Here is a 25,822-nt window from a genome sequence, read left to right as displayed (position 1 = left end):
TTTCTTTGCCTGCTGAGGATTGTGACAGGAAAATGGTTTGTTGTGCCCACTGAGGGAAAAGCTGCTGTCCTAGGGTGAAGCACATCTCCATGGTACAGCTGTATCCGTGTTTCCTAGCATTCTCCTACCCAGGCACATTTAAAAGGAATGAGAAATGGTCTTTGAATCTCTTTTGGAAGAGGCAGTATCCCAAAGGAGGTGGCACTTGCTGGCCTAGTGTGCAGTGTCCCAGTGGTACTGCAGTCACTCCATCCCTCGCTGCACTGATCCCAAGGGAGCTGGACTCACTCCCTGCTGCACAGTCAGCATTTCAGTGTGCCCTGAGCTGCGTGGGGAAAAGGGAAATAATCCGGAAGCAGGAATGAGGCTGGGGAATGAAACCCACATGGCCATCCATAGGTCCCAGTGGCTGCAGGCTGCTTCCCAGTATGACGCTGGAGCAGCGCTGTGGCTGAGCTGCCTCATGGCCCCCAGGCTCTGGTCCCTCACTAATTACTTCCAGGCCTGTACTCCTGACATTTGCAAGCTCCTGATTAGAGCAATGAGGGAGAAATCTTGGAGGGAGAGGGAGGCTAAACTGCACCACTAATAAAAGCTGAGATTGACAGTGGGATGGGAGGCGACAGCCAGGGAGGTGCAGGGACTCGTCCTTGCCGGCTCAGTTTCTTCCTGAGCCTCTGGGATGATGAGAGAAGGTCAGGGCTTGTTAACGTCACCGTGAGGAGCAGGATCCGCCACTGCCATATGCCTGGTGCCCCCAGGGCCTGTGCCAGCCTTGAGTCCCTCTCAGCCAGGCGATATTTTTAGCCACGGACCTGAACTGAAGCCACCCTGTACAACCTCAGGTCTGCAACTGTCTCGGTGCAAAAGTGCCTCTGCCTCTGTGTCTGCTGACTTTGTGCTTCATGCAAATTTTGCCGCCTCCCGGGTTTCAGGTTTTTTCCCCTTGCCCTTTTCTCTCCCACGTCCCATCTTGCTCCCTTCATTTGATGGCAGTGCAGTCACTGGGGAGGTACCGTTAACCCCAGCAGTGGGGCTGGCACATATTTGTGATGGGGTGGCCAGAATAGCAAACCAGGAGAGGCTGCTCTGGTTCCCTGGGTGCCCACAGTGGCCTCTGGGGTGAGCGTGGTTGAGCCGTGTCTCCTGCAGTCTCCTGCACAGCCATTCTAGACTGTTGGGTCCCTACCCAGTTACATAAATATGAATCACATTCATTTCCCAGCCCTCTCTCTCTCCCCTCCTTGATGCCCCATATCCCCTTACCTGTCTGTAGCAGCCAGTTTAGTTCTCTGTCTGTCCATTTATTCTCCGCCTTTGCATCCGTTCATGGATCCATGGCTCTCCAGCCTCCTCAGAGTCTCTTTGTGAGGCAGACAGGCTTTTTTCCCCTATAAATCTTCCCTCCCCTGGATTGCTCTGGCTCTGGCAGGCTTTGTGCTACACACACTCTACAGCTTCTATCCCAAGGGGTAAACACCATTTTACCCAGCAGGGCTTGTGGTCCCTGCAGCATCCTTGTCCCCTGGAGCTAATCCTGCTGCTGGGTGAGGCTCAGCAGTGCCTGTGGTCTCACTGCTGGGGGCTGCCATGGGCTTGTGCTGGCTCCTGCTGCTCCCTCCCTTCCAGCAGGCACGGTGGAGCAGCTCAGGAAGGAGTGGAGTGTCCTTCCTCTGCCATCCTCCCCCCGAGAGAATCCCTGGCATGGAAGCAGCCAACCTGCACATTAGGGGTTAAGCCAACTTTTCAGCAGCTGAAGAGCTTTCTGATGGAAAACTCAGCCCTGCTTTTCTCCGTGCTTCCCTGGGCTCCCAGGCTGCCCTATTTATCCAGCTGCAGCGAGCATCCCTCTGGTGCTGGAGCTGGTGCTGGGTGCCAACACACATCTCTGCAGTGCCAGCCTGTGGCTAGTGGCTGTTTAGGGTCACTGAGTCCCACTGCCACGTACAAAGAACCTGCTCTGCTGAACATTGGGCTTGGAATCTCTGGAAACCCATTGCAAAACCACTTTATCAGTTCTAACAGCTTTGTTTGGATCTGTGGGTGAGGTCGGGGTCCTGAATTAGCTAAAACTCCTTTGTCGGTGGTTATTTCCCTCCTCCAGCCCCTGGAAGGGACAGGTCCCCTGGGGTACATCAGCAGAGGAGGCAGATGTCCTTTGGAGGAAGGCACCCAGCCAAGGTCCAGCCTGGCTTGGGCTGAGCTGTGTGAGGAACACTGGCAGCACAGGGTTAGTTTTCTTCTGTGGGCACACACAGGTGTGTCTGGTCGGTCACCAAGGTCTTGGTGCCTTCAGCTGCTCTTTGAGGAGATAAATGGTGGTCTGTGGGTGTCTCCAAAGGAGGAAATTTGTTGAAATTTATTGTTGATGCTCTGTTGTGAGTGGCAGGGTGGAAAGCCCTTGGGCTTCCTAATGCAAGGATCTCAGTGCCAGGAAGCAGGGACAGGACAGGAGATGCTTTGGAGCTGTCTTACACCATCCCATGGGGCAGGGACGTGGGGACAGGACCCTGTTTGGGAGAGGGAACTGGAGCCAGTCCCCCACAGGGATATGCATCAACAGGTGGAGGCAGGGAAGATGCTGCCGTGGGCGAGGGGTTGGGCAACCTGCTGTTCTTGAGGGCAAGCTCGGGGGTGCGTGGCGCGGGCAAAGCCCCCTCTGCAGCGGGGCTGAAGCGGGTGAAGGTTCGGGGGTCCCTCGGCTAGTGGCAGCCCCGGTGCCTGTGCGGGAGCGCGGCGCGGCGGGGGTTAATGTGCGTGTCCTCCTGCGCATCCCGCCCCGCTGCCGCCCGCCCGCCCGTGTGCGGGGCTCGGGCCGTGCGGGAGCCGAGGCGCCGGGCAGCGCTGGAGCCGCTGCCATGACAACCCCGGGGATGCTGCCGGCCGGGGCCGGGGTGCTGCTGCCGCCGTCCCCCCGCATCCCCCCCGCCCCGCTGCGCGCCTGAGCCGCAGCCGGAGCAGCCACCGGCCCCGCGGGGGCTCCGAGACCCTCTGGACACAGCCGAGGAGCATCGGGGACATCGCCTGCAGCTCCGCGGGGAAGTTTCGATCTTGCGACAGAACCGGGATTTTGGGGAGCTTTATTGGGTTTTTAAATTTTTTTTTGTATTTTTTTTTAAATTCTCCTTTCTCTCTGTGATTTAAACAAAAGCTCAAGAGCCGGAGAACAGCCCAGCCCCGGCCCGCTGTGTTCCCCCGGTGCCGATGCCGCCCTCCCCCTCCTTTCACAGACACTCACGTTTCCTCCGTGGGTTATAAACTTTTGATGCCAGATCTCCGCAGCGCCTGCCCAGCTGCAGCTGAAAGTAGCGTCTCCGGCAGCCACACATCTGTGACCTTCATCTCGTGCTCCGCACCTTCTCTCCTCCTCTTCCTCCTCCTCCCCCCGGCCCTCCCGTCCTCCTCCCTCGCCCGAGGACAGCGGGACTCCCTCCGATGCCGCTCGGCAGGCTCAGCGCTCGCAGCCAGCCTTGCCGGGGGCTCTCCTGATCTCCGTGGAGCTCCGCAGCGCTCGCCCCGGTGGTTTTGCTCCCCCCCATCCCTCCTCTCCACCCACCCCTTCCCCCTTTTCGCCGTGTCGGGTGTGTTTTTTGCCTGTTGGAAAAGTCCCCGCTGCCCAGGATGGGGGTCGGTGGGTGCTTGGCCCTGCCCTGGAGGTGCCTGGTCGTCCTCTGTCTCAGGCTGCTCTTCCTTGTGCCCGCAGGAGTGCCCGTGCGCAGCGGAGATGCCACCTTCCCCAAAGCCATGGACAACGTGACAGTGCGGCAAGGGGAGAGCGCCACGCTCAGGTAGGAGCAGCTGGACGGGGGCTTGGGGGGTCGGGGGTCCTGCTTGAGGCTTTTGGGGGATACTCTGTGCCCGGCGGGGCTGCCGGCGGGTCCTGGGACCAGCTGGAGACTTTGCACGTGTCCCAGGGGCTTGTCCCCGTGCTGGCAGGGACACTCCGGGTGGCAGCTTGTCCCCGTCGCGGTGGGGTCACCCCGTGCGAGCGGTTTTGGAGGGACGGATGCGCCGGTGCTTTTCGGGCTGCAGCGCGGGGCTGGCAACCTCCTGGGGGGGCTGCGGGTGCCAGACGAGGAGACGACACAGGGGTTTAGGTGGCAGACAGTGAGTTAGTGCCGCCTGAAAATCCCAAAGTTGTGCCTGCGTGGGAGGGGAGGGGAGGGGAGAGGGGTCCGTGCTCGTGGCACCGGCGCCAGCCTGCGCTGCCAGCGGCTTTCCAGGGCTGCGATGCCTCCGAGGTGTCAGTGTTTTCCTCGATCGCTTTATAGTCTCCGCACGAATCCGTTAATATCAAATCAATCTTTTACTCCAGGGGTGCATCTTATGAATTCTGATGGATGCTTTCCCTTACGTTGTTTGCTGTAGGAGAAACACAGGCGGCTGATATGCAGATGGGTCACTCCTGTGCCGCACAGCCCAGCCGAGCATCCCTTTCATTCCCTGAATGAGTTACAGGTGTACGCGGTGCTGTGCCCAGGTAGCACAGCCGCTCTCCACAGGCATCGCGGCCAGACGAGCAGGGAGCAGCCCGGCCTTTTTTGGAGGGCACTGGGGCTGTGGGGCGTGCTGGGCGTGCTTCAGGCAGCTCCGGAAGGACCCGAGCCGGTTAATCCCCCAGCTGTGGGACTGGGCAAAGGAGCTCGGGGGTGGTGGGACGTGAGCGTGGAGCAAGAGAGCTCGGAGGAGTTTGTCTGCTTTGCCTGCACCAGCGAGCAGCGTGTGCCCCTCAGCCGAGGCTGGCTGCTCCCTCGCTCAGACCCGGAGGAGCAGGGCTGCAGCAGAGAGCAGCTGCTCTTCCCAAAGCCAGGCACGGGGATGGCACAAGCAGAGCCTGTCACGCTCTCCCTGAGCAGCAGAGCCGGCGCAGGGCTGAGGAGCTGGTGCTGCTTTGAGCAGAGGGAGCTGTGCTCACCTGGGTGGCCGGGCAGGTTGCCGTGCCTGAGATGGGCTTTGTAGGGGGAAGTGTTTCGTGGTTATGGGAATCAGGCTCTGCCTGGAGCCTCCGTGGGTTCCGTGCTGTGTAGGGAGGTGTTGGTTGCCTGTCTGCCCTCTGCCCACCACGCTCACTGCCAGACTTTGGGATGCTGCCCCTTTTCCTGCCCGCTGGGACACGCTTGTCATCACCCCGTGTTCCTGGGGGCTGTGGCACAGCTGGAGAGCAGAGGGCTGTCTCCTTGCACTCTTCCTAATTGAACTGCAATGATGATTAACCTGAGCTGTGTGAGCAAGGCAGTTTAAAGAAGGACAGTCCCCCAGAGAGGCGCCTTTGGCCCTGGTGCTCTTTTCCTCGCTGTTGGAACTTGTGTCTGTAGCGAAGTGTGGGCTCTGGGGCTCTCGGGGGCGATGCTGGCAGAGCAGGATGGGTGCCTGTGCCTGCTCCCTGGGGAGCCCCTGCAAGTCCAGCCGAGCCTGCTGCCAGCAGAGGGCTGACTTGGATCTCCTTTTTTTTTCTTTCTTTTTTTTTTTTTTTTTTTTTTTTTCCAATTTCTAGTCTTCTCTCCCCTTTTCTGTGCTGTTTGCAGGAGTGGATGTTTGTGAAGCAGCCCTGGGTGGGAGATTATAGCCTTCCCATAAGAAACTCTGCATCTCCCAAGTGCTGACCCTCAGGGGAAGCCCCTGCCCCAAAAGCACCTGGTTTTATCCATTTCCCCCCTTGGCATCTGCCCCTACCCAGGCTCTCCAGTGCATCTTTTCCATGCTCTTACGCCCTTCCTTCTCCTCCTCAAGTCCAGCTTTCCCCTGCTGCAGGCAGGTTTCTGCCTCCAGCTCCCATTTGCTCCCAGTCTGCTCCATCTTTTCTTGCCCTGCTGTTTCCCAGTGGTCCTTCTCTTCCCTCCTCTCCCTGTTTTCCTGCTGCTGCACCCCTGCAGCCTCTGGGTGGCAAGCAGTTTTCCATCTTCCCTTGGGATCTGGAGATGGGCAGGGAATTGCACACAGCAAGCCAAAGAGGTGGCAGTAGTGGGGGGGTTGAAGGCAGGAGGACAAAGGTGGAGCATCTTGAGGATGGGGCTGATGTTTATTTGCAAGCTGTGCTTTCCTATGAAGACCCAGGCAGGGAAAAGAGCCCTGGGAAGTCTTTCCCCAGTGAGTGGTGTTATTGCTAAATGGTGTTTTCTCCTGTGCACTCACAGGAGGAGGTGGTGGTGTCCTCTGCTGTCCTTCTGGCAAGTGGCACTTGGGGCTCAAACCAAGGAGATGGGCTTAGAAAAAGTGAGAGCTGTAATTCTAATTCCAGTGTGTAGCTCTTGCAGAATTAGCCCCAGTCCTGCTAGGTCTGGATGGCAGGTCCTCTCCCTCATCCTGGTTGTGAGATGGGCAGAGCCTGCAAATCTCCCTGGCTCCTTCAGGGTTGGTGGAAGCTCTTTGCTTTCCAAGACCAGCCCTTTATCCACTCCTTGCATTGCAGAAAGGAGCTGGGAGAGCGAGCAGACCTACGTGAAAGTGGTGGAGGAAACCAGGAGGCTTTTCAGGCTGCTGTGGGTTTCCTGTATTGGATTTTGGGCACTTCCATTTCCAGCTCTCCACCCTTTTTCTGAGGGAAGCTCAGCATAATCCTTGCAGAAACTCAGGCTCCATCTACAGGCAACTTGCAGGTCATCTTAGATCAGCAACAAATAATTTCTGTTTTAAGCTGAGATTGTTGATAATTCACTCCTCTTTATTGTAAGAACAAACAATTCCCATAATACTCAGGCACCTTTCCTCTCCTGGGAACTAAAGGCAGTATGGAAATTCTCTGTGTACTGTTAAAAATAAAACCAAACTGCCTCTTCCCGGACTCAGGAACACAAAGCTCAGGTGTTGAGATGGCAGGAGGAGTAACTGCTGTTACCCACCAGTCTGGGACACGGAACAGAACAAGGAGCGCACTGGGAACCACCAGGGATGTTGGAGATAGTCACTTTTTAATCTCCCAGCTGGGATTTGATGGGGAAACAAGGATTAAGTTCCTTCTTTTGGGAAGAGTGCCATTGAGGCTTGGCTTTCTCCATGTGCTGCTTGTTGGATGCACGTCCCAGGGTTGCTCTGGGGGCACTGCTGGCAGGTCATGGTTGGCCAATCCCAATGGGTTGATCCTGCCTGGAGGCTTTGGTTAGGTTTTATCCCAGCTGCATCAGTGGTGGAAGCATCTCCATGAGGCAAAGGGGAAACTGGCAAATATTCCCACGGTGTTAAAATGGGGATGGAAATGGGATTGTCCCGCTGTGCTGCCAGCAAACCGACCTTTACAGCAGCCATCAGTACAGTTCATAAAGACATAAACCACCAGCTGCTCAAAATTTCAAGGCTTTATAGTTTTATCTGTATTTAAGAAATACTGTTTTTTAAAGGGAGAGAGTGTGTTTTAGAGGTTGGAGGGATTAGCTGGAAGATGGGGTGTGGTGGAGTTTTCTCCCTGGCTGTCACTGCAGGGACACCAGGACTTAAAGAGGCCCCTCTGTTGCTCTCAGCCTCAGTTTCCCCATCTGTAAAATGACCCAAGAGCCGTGGTTTATCAGTGATTGGAGGAATGGGTACTCATCGGTGATGCTAAGGCAGGTACAACTAGGCTTTTTTCCAAACTAAATAATACGAGCTGCTTTATCTCTGTATATAAGGGCAAATTTTCAAGTCAAATCCCCTGGGCTTGTCTGCTTCTGGTGAACCCATGGCCTCTCCTAATGCCTGTCCATGGAGGAGACCAAGAAGTCAGGCTAGCTTTGCTCATTCACATCCAAGACTCCGTGCCTGGCTGTATTCTGTCAATTAGCTAGTGTGAGAACAATTCCAATTAAAAATAAAAAGCCCGAATAAAACATCATGAGATGCTGTTCTTCCATTTATTTTTGCAATTATGGTTTTAATTATTTCTGACAATGCTGCTTTGATTCTTCTTTTTTTTCTTTTGGTGTAATAACCTACCGCAGTCTATTTTCCAGCACACAACAAGACCTCAGTAAAATACAGCTAGCAGGAGCAGGAGACAGGACCACAGTCTCCAGGCATAGGTCTGGGAAGTCAGGAAATCGCTTTTTTTTGGCCTCTTATTCAGTCAAACCGCTGATATTCCGTGTACCTACCTGTTAATGGGGGTTGTGACACTCACCTGTCGCCGTGCAACAGCAGCCACGGACCTGGCAGAGAAAAGAAGCGTTAACGCATCCACATCTCCGCTGTTAAATCCTTGCTGGGGAGCAGGAAGAGAGTCACTGCTCTTTGTGTGCAAATGCTAAAAGCGTGGGGATTAGCACAGAGCAGATTAGTGAGGACTTGCTCCATTGCTGCCCCTTCCTTCCCCCCCTCTCCTACCCAAAAACTTTTCTGGAGCAGCTAAATATATACCTGCCGTTTCCAAGGTAGAGCTCGCTGCGTGGCAGAGCTGTAATTGGCGACTCAGGGAAATTACAGCCATGGATTCTGGCATTTGGATCCTCCTGGCTGGCATAATAATTTCTCCCTAGGTAGCTGGTATTTAACTTGTCTTATCTGCTCCTGATAGTTGTAATTACAGTGCCCGCTAATTTCACTGTAATATTGCAGCCACTGGAAGGGTGGTTGGAGAAAGGTCAGGGGGTTGCAGGAGGGTTCCTTCCTCCCCAGCCTGCTGCATCAATGATGCTGCCAAAACGCAGATGCTGAGCCCATGGAGCTGGTACCCTGGCTGTGCCCCTTCCCACCTTTGTGGGGCTGGAGCAGCCTCACAGCCCCTGCCATGCTGTTGTCCTTGTTGGCATCGGGGAGGGACGTGCTGGAGGGAGCTTTGAGTCCTGATGTCTTTTGCTGTGGGTTGAATATTGGTCTTCAGCTCATGTCAGAGCTGGCTGGTTTGTGTGAGGTCACTTCTTGGGTTGTGCAGTGAGAGGCTGGTTGTCACTGATGTTGGTTTGTCCTGGGGGAGGTTGGTGTTCCTTATGGCTCATTGTCCCTAAGGTTGGTTGTTCCTGAGACTGGTGTTCCCTGCAGTTTGTTGTCCCTGTGGCTGATTGTCCCTGAGATTGGTTGTTCTGGGGTAATTGTCCCTGAGGCTGGTTGTTCCTTGTGGTTCATTGTCCCTGAGGTTGGTTGTTCCTTGTGGTTCATTGTCCCTGAGGCTGGTTGTTCCTAGGCTGCTTGTCCCTGACGTTGCTTGTACCTGAGGTTGATGTTCCCTGTGGTTCATTGTCCCTGCAGCTCGTTGTCCCCAACACTGGTTGTCCCTGCTCCAAGAGCACAGTCCTGCTCTGCAAGGAGAAGATTCAAGTCTGGCTTTAAGGAGATTCAGGGCTGGTTTTGGGTAATTCACCTTCAGCCAGCAAGGCTCAGGCTGCTGCCTGTGCCAACCCTTCTCCTGCTGAGCCAGCACCAGGCAGGTTTTATGTGGGTGTAGGGCTGGGCTCAGTGTCAGGGAGCTGGGGAGTCCTGCTGACACAGGCTGGAACCACAACACTGGGGGTTTGCTGCAGCAAATGCTGGTTTTGAGAGCACAGCAAGCTGGTGGGGCTCTGCAGAGGGAGGAGGGGACCCTCACTGTCACATCTCCCAGGGCCAGTATTCAAACCCTGGGAAGATCCTCTTGTCTAGCAAAAAAAACCCCACCCCCCACGCTAAGTTTTTAAGCTCCACTAGGCAGAAATATTTCCAAGTGGTGATATTTACCTCCCGGGGATGAGACTGAACTGTTGGTAATCCTTGCGCTATAGGGTACAGAGATCTTTTTGCAAGGATAATAAACTCCCTGGTAATAGCTGTCCTTCCCCTGGATCACGCACGCTCCTCCAGGAGCTCAGGGCTTTGTTTCTGGAACAGGATTAGGTGTTAACGCTGCAAAACCAAACGGGGGCACAGTGACTGTCTTTCACATTCCTGCTTTCCAAAGAGTTTCTCTGTTCCCTTGACTGTTCTCACAGTTTGCCTCCTCCCTGCATTCCTCAGCCCTAAACCACGGGTGCTTTTTACAACAGCTGGACATATTGTTTTAAGTGATAATCTTTAGATACTGCAGCCTAGCAGACAGTTCATAAGAAATATCTGATTCAGTGACTATCACTTCTTCCTCTGTCCTTGTGAGCAGCCTTTGAGGGTTAGGATGTGCTGTTTTTTCTTCTTTTTTTTTTTTTTTAATGAGAAAAATAATTTCCCCACAGCCCCTGTCAACAATTTTTAGCCTGTAATGGGTTGTTTACTGCAGGTTGGATTTGATATGTAGGTCTTGTCTTTCCTGACAGAACCCTTCAAGGTCGGCTCTTCAGTGCAAAACACTCATATTTTATATTTCTGTTTTCCTATGAATATTTCCCAAGATTTGCTTAAAATGAGTTGTTTCCATGACTATGCTCACTTGACGGACTTGTTCCTTGGGATACAAATGGGTCTCCAAGTCTGTTTCTCTGTGGAGGGGGAGGATAATGAGAACAACATCTGTTGTGGTGCAAGCTGTAAATTTAAGATATTTTTTCTCATCCTGTAAAAGATCAGCAAATTGTGCTGATGCTGATGAGGTACTTTGTGCCATCTCCAGTGCTGATGGGTTCAGAGTGGGGACACTTGAGGACATGTCGCACATCTTGCTTTTTCTTCTCTTGGTGTGCCAAGGCTTGCGTGTGGTGTCACCTCCAGGCTGGAGCTGGAGAGGAGAGGAATGGGACTCCAGAAAGGAGAAAGTGGAGAAAGAGAAGTTGGGAAGGGGGAAAGAAAAATGTCAGGTGGAAGAAGGGAGTGGGTAAAGGTAAAACCAGGGCGTTGCAAAGGGTGCACCAAAGAAAAATCCACAACGGGTAACTCTCAGTGTGTAAAGTTCAGCTTTGAGGGATGAGCTCCCTAAATTAAAGCCCAGCAGCCAGCACAGAAATGCGGGGGGTTTGGCTTCAGCCAGTTGGTACCTGAGTTCCAACGGGACAGTGTATCCCTTCACTGGGTTTTTTATATCTTCTCCGTGTGTGTGCATGCGTGCATGTGTGTATATATATATATTTATATAAAAATCTAACAAATTTCTAACCCATATAAATCCAATTACCCATGTTTTGCCTGCAGGGAGCGAGGGAGATTAATGTTTGGTATTTTGGCAGGAATGTAAAAAGAAATAGGTGGTAATAACAATGAAGGCTCATAAAAAGGAACCGATAGTCGTGTCTGGGCCCGGAACTCGGCCGTAATTCTCCTGGGGATTTGTCGGCAGAGTGCCCTGCTCCTGTGGAGGGGCAGGAAAGAGCCAGGAGTGCTTCCTGGGCACTTGAGCATCCATCCTGCCAGTGAAGGTTCCATTAATGCGATAATAATAGAGGCTGATAAAGAGAAATGGTTTATGCTCCCAGGGCACCTTCTTGTGACAGATCCTGCTTTGTGTTGGGGCTCGTAGGAGCCTCAGGAGCGTGCTCCTCTTTATCCCTGTTTCACTGACAGGCGAGTCCCGGGAGAGGACGATGAACATGGAAGGAGAGGAGGGAGCTGAGCTCTTCTCCAGCCTCTGAGATAAGTCTGTGGTGGTGCTGGTCCCTGCAGGTCTGGCTTGGAGTGACATGGCCTGGAGAGTTTCAGGCAGGAATTGAGAGTGCCAGAGTTGTGCTCTCATCAGCTTTTCTCCACTCAGTCCTTTTCTGCAGTGTCTTCTCCCTTCCCTCTCATAAACCCAGGTGCCTGAGGTGCCTTTTCCTGCCGCTCTCACTCATGCTTTGTTGGAGGATCATGAGTCACTGCAAGCCTGTTCCCATCTCACCATGTCACTGCTTGGCCTTGTCCCCTCGTGCCCGTGGCCTGTCCCATGTGGTGTCCACAGTCAAAGAGGCTATTGTGGCAGAATGGTACTGAGTCACAGCTTTCCCTGCACATTAATCATTGGGGTGGCTGTGGGGGCATTGCTGGCAGGTCATCGTTGGCCATCCCAATGGATTGATCCTGCCTGGAAACCTTGGTTGGGTTTTATCCCAGCTGCATCTCAGTGGAGGAAGCATCTCCACCAAAGGGCTGCAGGCCCTTGAGCTGAAGGTGCCTTCCTCTCCCTCAGCCCCAACACCTGGGAGCCAGTCACTCATCATCCTCCCCTGACACCCTCGCTCTGGTGTCTGGGTGACTTCCCTCTGCTGCTGTTGTCCCCTGTGTTGCGGGTGGCACCTGCGCTGCTCCTGAGCTGTCACCCGTGGTCATGCATAAATCATGGTTCAGATATTGTGTCCCTACAGCAGGTTCTTCCTTCTCTGCAGGCTTTGCATCAGGCTCCTTGCTCTCTCCGTTTATTACCACCACCGGTTTTATAACCCACTTTATCAGATGACTTTTTTTTTCCTTTCTTAAAGAGCATAACCCATGAGCAACTCATCATTTCCGAGAGAGGGAGAGTGCCGTTAGCGGGAGAGCAAGGGCTCCTTGCTCGTACCTGAAATGAGGAGCCTGCTTTACTGTGGTGTTGCATTTAATTCAATCAAGGCAGTTAAAGCCAAGATTTAAAGTCCTTTGTGTGATCACAGGAGTTGCTCTGATGCGGCAGCAGGTAGAAGGAAAGATTGAGCCCATTTCTGAGGAGACTCGGAGTAACTGTTGGCAGCAGCCAGGCCTGGGGCTGACTGCGGCAGCGGCCACGGTGGGAAGCTCTTAGCATTCACAGCGCGTCCCATCCCTGTCTCCGTCACCCTCCCTGCTCCTTCTCCTCATCCCCATATATTCCTTTAAGTAGAATTGATTCGTTTGCCCTTTTTTTTTTTTTAACTGGGGGGAGGGCTGTTTTTAATTAATATTCTTAACTGTATGATAATTGCACTGACTGGTCCCATCGCTGTCTGAGTCACCCTCTCCTCCCTTGTTCTTGCGGGAAGGCTCTTTGGACTTAATTAAAGTTAGGGATCCAGGGCTAGTGGGAACAGCAGGAGTCTTGCAGGGTTTTTGATGAAATGATTGCTGTGGGGGAAGTGGCTATTTTCTACCCAGAGCTGTAGATTGTGATGCTGAGACAGAGTTACAACCGTCTGGTTTGGCCACCTACTTTTACATGGGCTGCTGCATTCTCATCCTGCATTTCCCACCCTGTGCCCACAAATCCCTCCTGGATGCCCCAGCCCTTGTTTTGGGGTGAGAGGAGCCCAACTTCACAGTGTTGCCCCTGCTTAGAGACATCCCCTCCTGGTGGGAGTGTGTCTTGGAGCAGCCCTGTCTGAGCTCCCCATGCCTGACACTGGTGTTGCAGGTCATGGTGGGGAATTTTGGAGGGATAATGGAAAAGCTGCATGGACTTCGCAGACCTTTTTCATCTCTGGTTTCAGCGCTGGTGCTTGCAGACAGCACTGCCACCAGAGCTCAAATGCAGCCCAGGCAAGAGCTTAACAAGCTCCGAGAGCTGTCCAGAAAGTTATCCTGACACCAAGTGACAGACTCTCAATTGATATCCTCTGGAGACTTTAAACTCACTTCTGCGAGGTTTCCAAAGCTGGTTTTGTCTCATACCTGAAGAATCCTTTATCTGCTACGACGCCTCCCCTGCCTTGTCTCATTGCAGTTGACGTTTCTTTGTTGCCTGCTGCAACTCGGGTAAACTCCACTGCAAAACTGTTTAAGAGACGTTTCTCTCAGCCTTTGCTCAGCTCTCTTGCTGGAGCTCTGGTATAAATCGCCTGGGCTGATGCTGTTCCTGCTTGGCTCTGCAGGGAAGTGGCTGAAGTGATGTCAGGACCGCTGCTGCTCATCCCAAAGGGCAGGGAATGATCCAGACCCCTGGGGAAGGGCAAATATAGTGGTTAGTGTAGAAAAGTGAGAGAAACTATTGTAGGAGATTGCTCACCTTCCATTCTGGCAGTGCTCTGGAGCAAACAGGCAAAATTATTTGTGATCTGCTAGAATGGACAAGAAACTGCACCACAGCCAGCAGAGCTTTTCTTCTTTGTCAAGGAGAAATTGTGTCAGACAAATGGAATCTTGTCTGTACCATGGAATAAGGAGCCTGGTGGGCAGGGGGAAAGAAGGAGGTGCCTCAGATGGTGGCCCAGGCAAGGCTGGAGCTGCTGCCTTTGAGTGAGTGGGAAGTCTGAGGTGGGAATCACTGTCTGGGATGGCTGTGAGGAAGCAGGCTGGGAGTTCTAAGGTGCTTCTCTGCTTCTGAGACCCAGCCCAGTCTAAAATCCATTCCTAACGGGTAGGAAAATCCACCTTTGCAGTAGTTTCAGGCTGCAGGTGACTGGTAACATCCTGCTGGATGGCACAGAGAGCTTGGGGAACTGGCTTTATGCCCTGAATCTGCCTGTGCAGGCGCATGCCTGTTCATAGCATCATTGTGCTGCAGGACTGGCATTTTGGGATGCCACCAAGGACTCAGGAGGTTTCTGAAGTAGAGATGTGCAGTGCTGATGTCTTGCTCTAGATCCCATTCTGTGGTGCCCCAAGTGGGAAGGTCCATGATGGAGTGTATTGATTTTCCTTCCATGCAAGGGGGTTTTCCAGCCTCTGCAGGATGGGTGCTGGCCTCATCCTGCTGCCTCCTGCTGCCTTTTTCTGTGTTGTTCTCAAGCAGCAGCACTTTTCCTCTTCACCTTGCTGTGGGTGTCATGCCCCAGCACCCATCTCAGAGCCAGCCATCTCTAGACCCCTTCCCCAGTCACGTCAGACCCACTGTGTACAAGACAAGCTTTTAAGAGGCAGCTGGGGCCTGCCCAGACTCTATAACTGAGGCTGGACATTCTCAGGGGTGCAGTTGAGGCATTTTCTTGATTTTGCTTTTATTGCCTGGTAAATCAGCGACAGGGGCAGCCTGTCTGCAGGAAGCAGCTCTGTGTACTGAAAGGTGTTCTCCCTGCTACATCTCTCTCCTAGCCTACCTCCCCAAGTTGGGACCCATCCAGGGTGGCCAAAACCAGACAGTCCTGGGCCTTGGCTCCCTCTGGGAAGAAGCCCGGACAGCATCCTGTGCTTTGTCCTGCGATTGCTGAGCTTGCAGCAGTTTTCAAGACTGATGCTGCACTTAGCAGGGTGCTGCCAAACCCATGGAGTCCAGCAGGTTATTTCCCTTCAGAAGCCATTTATCTTTTCCCTTTTAGATGCTGGGCCTCTGTCTCTCATCTCTGGTTTTATCTTTCATATGGGAAGGAGCTCAGTCTTCCCAACCCTCCCGAATCACTGCTGCTGGGCATGGGGTCAGACCCCATCCTGGGGAGGAGAGGCAGCTCTGGGGCAGGTACCATGGGAGAGGGGGTGCCAGGGCTCTATTGATTTCTTTCTCATTGTTATTTAGGGAAGTTTGCTCCAAACTTCAGCTTCTTGTGCGTGTCTTCCAGTTGGATGAGGCTGCCCTGTGGGCTGGTGCGATTCCGGAAGGTTCTGGACTGGGGTTTGAAAGTTTTCTTCCAGCAGGGAATTGACAACTTGTCTTTCTTTTTGGGTGGGGGTTGCATGGATTGAGGGGGAAGCTGAGATGCAAAATGTCAGATAGGAGGTTTAGGAGTGCCTTGGGCTCTGCCACCACCTCTTGCTTGACCTCACTTCACCTGAAGCTCCAAATTTCCTGACTTCTGGGATCTTTGAGAGACTCTAAACCTTTCATGCTGCCAAAATTTTTGGACACTCCCATCCAAAAGTTTCCTACAGTAACAACACTCTTTCTCATTAAACCCTAACTTAATAGAACAGGGAGAATGCTGTGTGATGGATATTAAACTTTAACAACTGTGTGTATCTATTACCTTGCTGCTAAATCTTTATATGCCTTAAATAATCAATTGATATTTAATTAGCATACAGTACTATTACTGCCTTCCTAAATCTATAATGATAAACCAAGTTACAAGTTATTGGACGTTAATTACTATCTGATGATTAGAAACAGCAAGACATTTCCCAGCCTCATCCCGGATATAATCCAGCGTGTCCGTGCACACTGCTGAGCCAAGCCACGCTCCCTGTCTCTTAATAATCAATGGCTGTTCAACATGCAATATTTGTCTAATTAGCACTAAATTAAATCCTCATTGACAACACTTCAGGGTAAGAGATCTGCATCGAATATGATGGATTAGACACGGAAGGGCTGTTACTGTAAGCAGGAGATGTGTGTGTCACTTGCTTTGCTTGTCATGGCTGGCACATGGCTCCCTGTGACTGTCAGCCTGCTCCTGGGGGGACGGTGATGGAGCGGTGCCTGGATGTTGGATTGACAGTCCTGGAGACCCTGGGTCTCTCTTTAATCGAGCTGCAGACATGAGCAGCTCTTCCCAGCACCCTCCTCTGCTTCCAGCCTGCTCTCACCCATGGATGTACAAGTGTCTTCACCAGCAGGGTGGGTTTGTGTGGGAACAGGGCTTTTTGTGCCAGGGCTTTCTCTGTTGGCAGAGGACAGATTGGCTGCCGTGGGCAGATGTTTATTCTGCACTTGGTGCTTTGTGCAAACTTTTTGAGAGTGTGTGTAGCCTCTGTTTGGGCAATGAGGGTCAGGGAGATCAGAGAGTTCCAGAATGGTTTGGGTTGGAAGGGACTTTAAAGCTCATTTCATGTCCCATGGGCAGGGACACCTTCCACTATTCCAGTTTGCTCCAGCCTGGCCTTGGACACTTCCAGGGATGGGACATCCCCAACACAAGGTGTTTGCAGCCATAAGTCTGAGTTCACAACAGGGACACTGGGGGAATTTGGAGGGGTGTGGGGGTGAGAGCAATCCCGAATCCTGGCGTTGCAGGGAGGAGTTCCCCCGGAGCTGCCGTCTCGCACACGGCAGCCCCGCGCCGCAGTTTGTCAGCATCCATGGAAGCTGTTTTGCGAGAGCAGCGGGAAGGATTGCACAGCCGCCGGCTCCTTGCGAGACTCAGCCTGTCCTTCACACTCAGCGTGGATGTAATTAACTGTGCTGATGGGATGTTATGCCAACAGCAAAGCAGAAAACACCAGAAAATGAGTCAGGAGCGATAGCGGGGCTGTTCAGCGTGGAGAGGCGGGAAGCGGCAGCCAGGCGTGCGGCTGGGCTCGTGTCCTGCCACACGGCAGGAGCGGGACCATCCTCCTGCAGGAGGGCAGGGTCTGGCTCTGGAGAGGAGCAGTGGAGCACTGAGAGCCTCTCAGCATGGCTTTGCTGTGGCATTCAGGGGAGATACAGTCCCTGGGAGGTGTTTCTCTCCCTGGATGTGTGATGGATGTGTAACTTCAGCTCTCAGTTCCCTCCTTTCAATCCTTTGCACGGAATCACTCTCCTTGCTGTGTCAGGGATGTTTCTCAGCACTGGTTTTCCTGTCTCTTCAGGGTTTGACAGGTGGTAAAACCTCCTGAAGCCTGAGCAGCTCCTTGGCTCCTCACAGGTCTCTCTCTGCCCCCCAAAAAGTGCAGAACCTCACTGGCTGGGAGGTCTCCTGCACTTGGCAGGAGCAGGGATGAGAAAGAGGAAAAATGAAAAAAAAAAAAAAAAAGGCTGTCGTTTAGCAATTGAAATTGTTCTTAAAAGAATTTGCCTATTCTGCAAGGAATGTTAGTAATTGATAGCAATTTCTAGCAATTAAATACAAATTAATTCGTGCTACCGAGAAGCAGTTTATTTATGGCTCTGTATTTATGGGCACTCCTTCTCCTTAAAACTATCATCGTTGCTTTTGATAAGTAATTAGAGTTTACTGAATAATTTCCCAATGTAGGTATGAATTTTAAATAATTTTTAACACCGTGCAAGTGTTTCATTGTATTGCTGAGTGAGGGATTATCATTATTTATATTGTAGCAGGGCCTGGAGGCTGGGACAGGCACTCTGTGAGTGTATAGCACAGAGCTAGTCCCTGCCCAGAACAGCTTGCAGGGAGTTTTATGTCTGCAGCAGGATCATGAACGTGCTTTTCCAAGAAATGAAAGTTATTTGGAGTCATTTGCACCTGTGTAGCACAGGCTGCAAATGTATTCCTCCTTCCTCTTGAGTAGGGGGCAATAGTAATTCCCTACTAGTGATAGTAATGGTTAATCACTCTGAAGAGGAGGGGCAAAGTCCAGACCGTGAGGGGGTGAACAGAACCCACGTGTTTTGATTGGTTAAATTACTGATTATTTGAGAAACTCGGGGTAGTGGAAGGTACCCTGCCTGTGGCAGGGCTTAGATCAAGATGAGTTTTGAGGTCCCTTCACAGCCCAGGTTATTCTGGGATTCTGTGTTTTGAAGTGCCTTTTATTTTCTTTGTGGCTTTTCTAAGATGATCTCAGATCGTGGTTGCAAACCTTTAACCGTGTTCCTACAGCTCCACACTTGCACTTCAGCTCTGTCCAAGGTGAGATCTTCATGCAGTGCCATTTCCAGGACTGGCACATTTGAGCAGAGAGGGAAAAGCAGCAAGTGCTGGAGTTGACAGTGTGACACCAGACACGGAGAGAGCTCTGACCAGAGGAGCTGGGTTTAGGAAAGCTGTGTGTCCCAAGCACCTTCCATCAGGTGTGTGACTCCCCTCAAAGCATCTGATGGATGCTCTGCAGGGCAGAACTCATGTCAGGGATGGTGTGGGAGGGAGAGATGTCTTCTGATGCCTGATTTACAGATGGGGAAGTCATCTTACAAGTGCTGGAAGCAGGAGTCGGCCAGGCTGGAGGGAAGTGCTAATTAAAGCACATGGTGACAGCATCCATGTGAGGAGGATCCTGGAGAGGGAGAAAGCCAAGCCTGGAAAGCAGGCACCACGTTCAGAAGTGAGCCTGGTAGCTGGCAGCAGCATCTGGCCTTGCAGTGCCAGGCAGGAGTACGCTCCAAAGCAGAGATGTTGTGCCCTAAATATCTTTTAGGGGTCCTGAGGCAAGTGTTGCTTTTATGGAGGGTTAAACTCGAGCCTGGGAACCTTGGAGAATTAAATATCCCATAGTGTTAATGTGTAGGAACAGATTTGGGATTTACCACGTGAACTTGCATTATAGCTGACGTGCCCATGGGCTGTTTGAAACTTTGAGGCTGCTTGGATCCTTTGGAACATCACAGCGGTGCCCAACCCCACTGCTGCTCCTGTCCCCTTTGTCACCTGAGGGTAGCAGGGTCAGCCCCCACCTCTGATTCAAAGTCTGTGCTGATCCTGCCTGTGGCAGCACAGCCTGTTCTGGCTCATTTCTGCCTTCATTACTGAGCTTGATTAAACGGTACTTGTACAGCCAAGGGTTGGGAAAACACACAAAGGGACTTTTCTACTCATCTGAGGCACTTGGGTGCCGTGGAGACAGATGCTGAAGGGAGAGGGAGACGTGGAGAGACATTGAGGTCGCAGTAATGAGATGTAACCCATTAGGGCAGTGTCCTTCTGGGATCCAGATGCCTCCAAGGGAGGGAGAGGGTTCAGACAGAGCCCCAGGACCTGGAAAAGGCTCCCTCTGAAGAAGGCAAGAATGAACTGAGGAGCTGTCCTGTCTGAGGGACAGGATTCTCTGGCTTTCGCAGAGGGTGGGGTGGGGAGAAAACGATGGTGAGACTGTTTTGGCCTCAGGTTCTCACGTCTGTATCTTGTTTTATAGAGTCTGTGTGTGCAGCCAGTGATATTATTGCGCTGCTGGAACACACAGAGCTGCGTTTAACCAGCACCTCCTGGGCTGTGCAGCTGCTGTAGCATCACAGGATGTGAGCAGAGCACGGGGTGATGCTGAGAAAGGAGATGACTCCTGTCACCTCTCCGTGATTCCTACAGCAAGATGTGGTCTCCCGGATCAGATCAAGCTTTTCTTTGGGTGCTGGCAAAAGCTGTAGCAGAAGGTGGCAGCTCTTATTACAGGGTGAGTTTGGCCAGCCCTGAGGATGCCAGGTCTGGGGCTGTCCATAGGGTCCACCTGAGTCCTGAGTGCTGATGGCTCAGCGAAAACAGGCCTGGGAGTGACTTCTGAAGGTGAGGAACAACTTCAAATCAGCAGGCTCATGGTCTTGAACTCTCCTGCTCTGGGCAGTCTTCCCTTAGATATTTCAGCCCAATTATTTTTGTGCTGTCCTTCCCATGCTGGAGGAGTGCAGAGCTTTCCTCCCTGCCCATCTGCAAACCTCATCGTGTGCTTCATTTGAACATTTCCCTTTTACCCATTCCCTGCTGCTGCCAGGGTCTGGGGCACGGTGGTGGCTTTCATCCCTCCTTGCCTGTGATGATTCAGAGCTGGTGGCTTTTGGCCTCTGCACTACGGGTCTCTGGTTTGTTATAAGCTGTTGTGAGGTGGTTCGTGGTGCAGAGGAGAGATGCTGGGGACTCTTCTGAGTTAATGAACTGCCAGATTGCAAGGGATGACACTCAGTGACACCCCGGGTCTCTCTGGGAGGTGTGTGTCACCCCCTGCTCTCACCCTGTGATCTGAGGACGCTGGCACCGGGCTCATGTGTGGACTCAGGGATCTTAGGAGATGGTTGAGGCTTTTAACTGTGGGCTCTGATGGCCCTGCTCTCCCTTCCAGCTGCTCCAAGAGCTCCTATAATTAACTGCACATCCCCAAAATCACTGCCTCTCTGAAACTTCAGGACCTGCTAGTGCTTCTGACTGCTCCAGTGCCCTGTGAGTCTCCAGGCAGGGGTCAGCAAGGCAGCTGCTGTCAGAGGAGCTCAAAGTCTCCAGGTTGGAGAGGCAAGAGCACTCCCCCACCCTTGGATTGAGGACTGAAGCACCCATGGACTCTGTCTGAGGGGTGTAAACAGGGTTTGGACTCTCAGCAGCCACAAGGTCACTGAATGTTTGTGCTCAGCTCCGCAGGGCAGGGCTGTGGTCGGTGCCAAAATCACCATGTGATGAGAGAAATGACAGTGATGGCTTTACTGAGGATGGGGTGAGGACAGTGCCCTTGCAGGAGGTGGGTGCAGGGAAGGAGCTGAGCCATCCTAATCCCTTCTGGAATGATCAGAGTTAAACTCCCGCAGCAGGATTGCTCATCAGTGATTCATCAGCCTGAGCATTAGGGCGGTTCTCCCTTGCTGTCTGCAGAAATAACACTGGGGAGCAGGGGAGGGGGATGTGTCACCCCCTGGGAGATTTGGGTTGCTCTGAAGTGTCACCACATGGATAACTGACCAAAGATGGGGGCTTGAGAGAAGGAGATTTGCAGACTGGAGGCAGGGGTGCTGCTGGCAGGATGGATCTCCGGTGTCACACTGACCTTGTGTGGACAAGGGATGCTCCAGCCATGGGTGGACACTCAGGTTTAGAGTGCAGAGCTGCCAGCCTGTGGCTGAATTTTGCATTTTACAGCAGAGCGCTTGAACCTTCTCCTGTTGCTCAACCACAAGCAGCACCTGAACCATACAAAGCCCAGGCAGAGTGAGTTTGGCAGGTCAAAACCTCCCTGCCTTTATTGCCTCTTCCTGACATCAGCCCGACCCTCCGCCAAATAAAAATTCCACACACGGAGACGGTTAAAAACATCAATTAGCTCTAAAACAATTATTATTTTTTTTGAAATGCCATTTTATATATGCAATAACACAACACAATAATCCTGGGTTATTTAACAGAGCATTTACCATGAAAACAGTCATTACTCTTTAAACGCTGCTGACTGTACAAGCCTCTTAACATTAAACGGCAAGTGAGGCAGAAGTCTTGCCATCAGAAATGCCACATTCTCTTGAATATATTAAAAACACTGGCACTGGGAAGCTTGCTGCCTGACTGAGTGGCTTTTCCCGTGCTGGGAAAGTTCTTGAAATTCTGGGGCAGCCCATGGAGCATGTGAGTAATGTCCAAATTTTGATTTGTTTAGGTGTAGGTGTTTCTTGGAGGGGATTAGATGGGTTCAACCCAACTTCACTGTAGTGCTATGCCTTCCCTCCTGTGCCCCTATTCCTCTCTTTTTCAGCCTCAGTTGCGCCAGAAGAGGTTCAGATTGAACATCAGAAGGATTTTTTTTTTTTTCACAGAAATGGTTGTTAGACATTGAAATGGGGTGCTCAGGGAGGTGGTGGAGTCCCCATGTATGGAGGTGTTCAAGGAAGGACTGGAGGTGGCTCTCAGTGGGGCTGGGTGACAAGGTGGGGTTCAGCCACAGGCTGGACTCAATCTGAGAGGTCTTTTCCAGCCTAAGTGGCTCTGTGGTCCTGCACCATCCTAATCTCCAGGGGTAGCAGCTAGGTTTGTTATCCAGCCTAAACCCAGTGGATTTAGCAGGTTTAATAGTCTCCACAGGGCCTATCATAATGCACTGATAAAGATGATTTTTGCAGCTAAGTCAATAACCAATTTAGTAGTAAATTCTGCATTTTCCCCCTTTTGAGGTTCAAGGGAATTGTGCTGGATGTATATTATTTGCTTATTTATTAGACCTCTTCTAGTACCTGGCACGAGCCCGAGGGAGCAGATGGAAATACCATTCTCAGACTACCAAAAGCCTTTGGTTTAAGCAAAATAGTTGTGTTTAAAGATTAATTTAAGATGCTTTAAAAATTGAGCAGGCCATCCATTTTTAATATTGATTGATATTATTATAAAAGATTCAGCTGCAACTCTTCTCACCAGGACCTCTCTTGGCGCGCAGACAGCGCGTTTGTCTGCGAGGGACGTGGCTTAGTTATTTTTAATCTTTGATACTTGTTCTTGTGAAATTTATGGGAAGCATCATCTTGTATCTGGCACATCAGAGCATCCCAGGCAGGAGCTGGGAGGGCCTGGGGAGGAGGTGAATTTGGATGAATGGCTGGTGGGGGTTGGAGCCCGTGTCTCTGCTGGATGAAGGGAAGAGCTTGGTACATCTTTTTCCTGCAGCATCGCAGTACTGGGAGCAAATCTTCATCCATTAAACTGGAAGGAGTTGTGGTACAGTAAATGTTAGGGACCCGAACAGGCAGAAAATAAAATCTGCCCAAACAGCCAGGATGTTTGATTGTGCTTCTTGCAAACCTCCTATAGTTGTTTTGTTTTTTTTTTATTAAACATTTTTTGAAGTGGAAGTGGAAATGAAATGCTGGCAGAGCACCCAAGCCTGGGCACCTCCTTTGCATTGGCATCCTTTGATAGCGTTTTGTTGGCAAACTGGTGATACAAGGCAGGCACCCCAGCCCTGGAGAAGCTGAGTTTGATGCTGAGGAATAATTCTCCAAATTGCATTTATTTCACAGGCGTGAAAGGTCACAAAGTGAAGGGAAACAAGAACTGTATTCAATTAGACAATTCGATCAAAATAAATCTGTCAAGACTGCATTCCTGCTGAGGAATCAATTGACTTGGAAAATGAAGGCAGCTGCTGCTGCTGCTGCCATTATTGTTGTTATTATTATTATTATTTTAAATTAGCTCCAGTACCTGCCACGAGTACCTGAGCAGGAGTGCCCGAGTGGCTCAGATCATCTGTCACTCTTATTAGATATTAATACATCCTCCTCTGCCTTGCATTTAGTGCCCTGTCAATGGTCAAGTGGCCCCAGAGTGCTTCCTGGGAGCCTGATGGGAATGATTAGTAATGAGAAGGGATGGCGAGGTGCTTTTTTTAAATTTTTTTTTTCAGCCAGAAGGTTCAGGGAATGAAAAACCTGGTGAGATGGAGAAGAAGCAAGGACACACACGGCTGGTGTGCTTGGTCACACACATTTCTTGGTGGCTCTAAATTAACCTCAGTAATATCCTTGCATGTTCCTTTTTGTTCCAGCAGAGAATCATTCAAATAATTGAATTTATGGCTGGGGGTTGGTAGGAAAGGGGTTCTTCTCCCCATGTTGGTGCTGCTTCTGCTTCTCTGGGTGTGCTGGCTCTGACTGGCTTGGTAGCACTGGGGTTGTGCCCATGGCAACAACCCCACAGAGTTTGGCAAGAGACCCTACAGGAGAATGGGGTAGAGGGGCGTGACCCATCAGGATGGAAGCTGAGGAAAGGCTGAAGTGGGCAAAAGCTAGCATAAGATCTTCCCTTAGGGAATAAATTATTTTGAAGAGGAAGAAATCCTCCCATTCGAGAGAACTTGAAGCCCCCACAGTCCTCCATCACCTGAGCTATTTAAAACTTGACTTGATAGGGCACTGGAGAATTGCAGCAAAGCAACAGGCCTGCCCCAGCTGGATGAGAGCCTGGAGAACTCTGACAGATCCTTCCCAGCTTTGGCGCTTCCCTTTCTGCTGCCGTCAGCCCTTGGCGGCTGATCCGGCGTCGCCTCCCAGGGATGTCCCATCTTTGAACGAGCAGCGCAGGGAAATCAGATGTGAAGGCTCCCAGGGCTGCCAGGTAGCAGAAGTGTCTGGGCTGCCTGTGATGGGAAAGGTGATGAGAGAAGTTTCCTTCATCTTTTACCAGCTGGGGTGTTTTCCTTTGTATCAGCAGCATTAAAAACCCACAGAAAAGAATGAAAAGGCACCAAGCTCCTCTAAGGACAGATTTTATCACAGCGATGGCTTGCTCTGCTTGCCAACTGCCTTCAGCTTGGTACAGCTCATCAAAGAGCCTCTTCCTGTGCCTTGGGCAGCTCTGCCTGGATACAGCTTGTGGGCAGGAGGCTTTGCCACAGAGGGGTCACCTGAGCTGGCAGCAGATCCTCTTCTCTCTGGCTCAGAAGGTGGCTGAAGTGTTAGCAGTAGGTGGCAGAGAGAAACAGGGTCCTCCTGGACATCTGATAGGTACCAACACTTGGATTTGGTGCTGACACCATGCCCCAGATGGGTTTTGTAGGTGTGACTCCATCCTTCTCCCTTAAATAACAGAATCATTTCTGTTGGAAAAGCCCTCTAAAATCATCAAGTCGAATCATTCCCCAGCACTGCCAAACCCACCACTAACCCATGTCCCCAAGGGCCACATCTGCACATCTTTTATATCCCACCACTGCCCTGGGCAGCCTGTGGCAGTGCTTGAAAACCCTTTCTATGGAGAATTCATTCCTAATATCCAACCTACATCTTCCCTGCTGGAATGTGAGGCCATTTCCTGTTGTTCTGGTCCTGCTGCCCTGGTCCTGCCTGGCCGTCAGACCCTGAATGGGTGTAACCATGCCCACCTTGAGACGCTGGGGCAGGAGGCACGCACTGGGAGCCAGGCTGAAGATGGACTTGCCTTTGCCCACCTGTGTGTGCAGGTGATCCAGCCGGGATCACGCAAGGGCAGAGTGGCAGGAGAGGGACCTCGGCTATCGCCTTCTCCTCCCATGGCTTGAATTTTTATTGACTGGTGATGACAAACTGGTTTATGGACAGATCTTTTATACCCGCTAGGACTCGGCAGTTATTTTTGAGATGATGCTTTGCCTCAGAATCTTCCTTCCTTCATCCTTCATAAATCTTGAGCGAGGCTGCTGCATTCAGACCAAGCTTAATATTCTTCTTGCAGATCTCTGCACCAAAATGGCTGTATCCAAGCAGGGAGGGGTTGGCAGATTCCCCTCCACCCCTTTGCTCTGCTCTGAGGCCACCTCAGTGTTAGGGTCTGTAAAAGGGTGCGGGGTCCTTGGAGGGCGCAGGACTGTGCTGCCTTGGGGGTGTTTGTGTGAGGGTCCAGGGCATGGATATGAACCTCTTCTCTTCCCATCCGGGTGTAGTTTGTGAGGAACAGGTTGGAGTATGGAGGTGGTGGTACCACCTAGGGAAGAGCAATGAGGCCAGTAATGGGAATAAAAGAATAAGGAAGGGATAGAAAGAGAGACTTATTTTGCAGCTGTGTTGCTGTTGTTGGCTTTTCTCGAGTGAAAAGCAGAGGAGAAGGAGTGCAGCCCCCTCATTTCACCTCTCATTCACTAATGCCTTCAGTTGCAAAGGACAGATCCCATTCACTTGGCCTTTCTCCTCTCCTCATTAACTCCCGTGACCTTGAGGCTGTGGCAAGAGCAGAGCGTTTATCCCAACAAAAGGATTATCAAAATAAATAACCAGAGTTTTCAGAAAGGTCATGTCCCTCGCAAGCCCAGGCTGAGGCAAAACCTCTGTGCTCAGCTGAGTTTGGACTGGCTTTTCTTCCCAGTGTGTCAGGTGATAAATCCCACTTGTGTCCCTCACCCCTGAGCGCCGTCCTTC

At 51.7% G+C, this 25,822-nt stretch overlaps 1 protein-coding gene across 6 annotated transcripts in view; it reads left to right on the top strand.

Moving 5' to 3' along the window:
- Nucleotides 1-25,822, top strand: part of OPCML (opioid binding protein/cell adhesion molecule like) — a 297,413-nt gene that overhangs the window by 185,011 nt on the left and 86,580 nt on the right. For 2 of the 6 annotated variants that reach the window (XM_038161316.1, XM_038161315.1), the window contains exon 2: nucleotides 3,704-3,788. In XM_038161316.1, coding sequence (XP_038017244.1) covers nucleotides 3,704-3,788 — 85 coding nt within the window. Of the gene's footprint in view, nucleotides 1-2,778; nucleotides 3,789-25,822 lie in introns of those variants that run through there. The other 4 variants (XR_005259700.1, XR_005259699.1, XM_038161317.1 and 1 more) reach the window with 3 other exon arrangements.

This window comes from Motacilla alba, chromosome 24 (genome assembly GCF_015832195.1).
Source record: "Motacilla alba alba isolate MOTALB_02 chromosome 24, Motacilla_alba_V1.0_pri, whole genome shotgun sequence".
NCBI classification, from domain to species: domain Eukaryota; kingdom Metazoa; phylum Chordata; class Aves; order Passeriformes; family Motacillidae; genus Motacilla; species Motacilla alba.
Note: the sequence above shows the minus strand (reverse complement) of the source record. Positions and strands in the feature narration are given on the sequence as shown.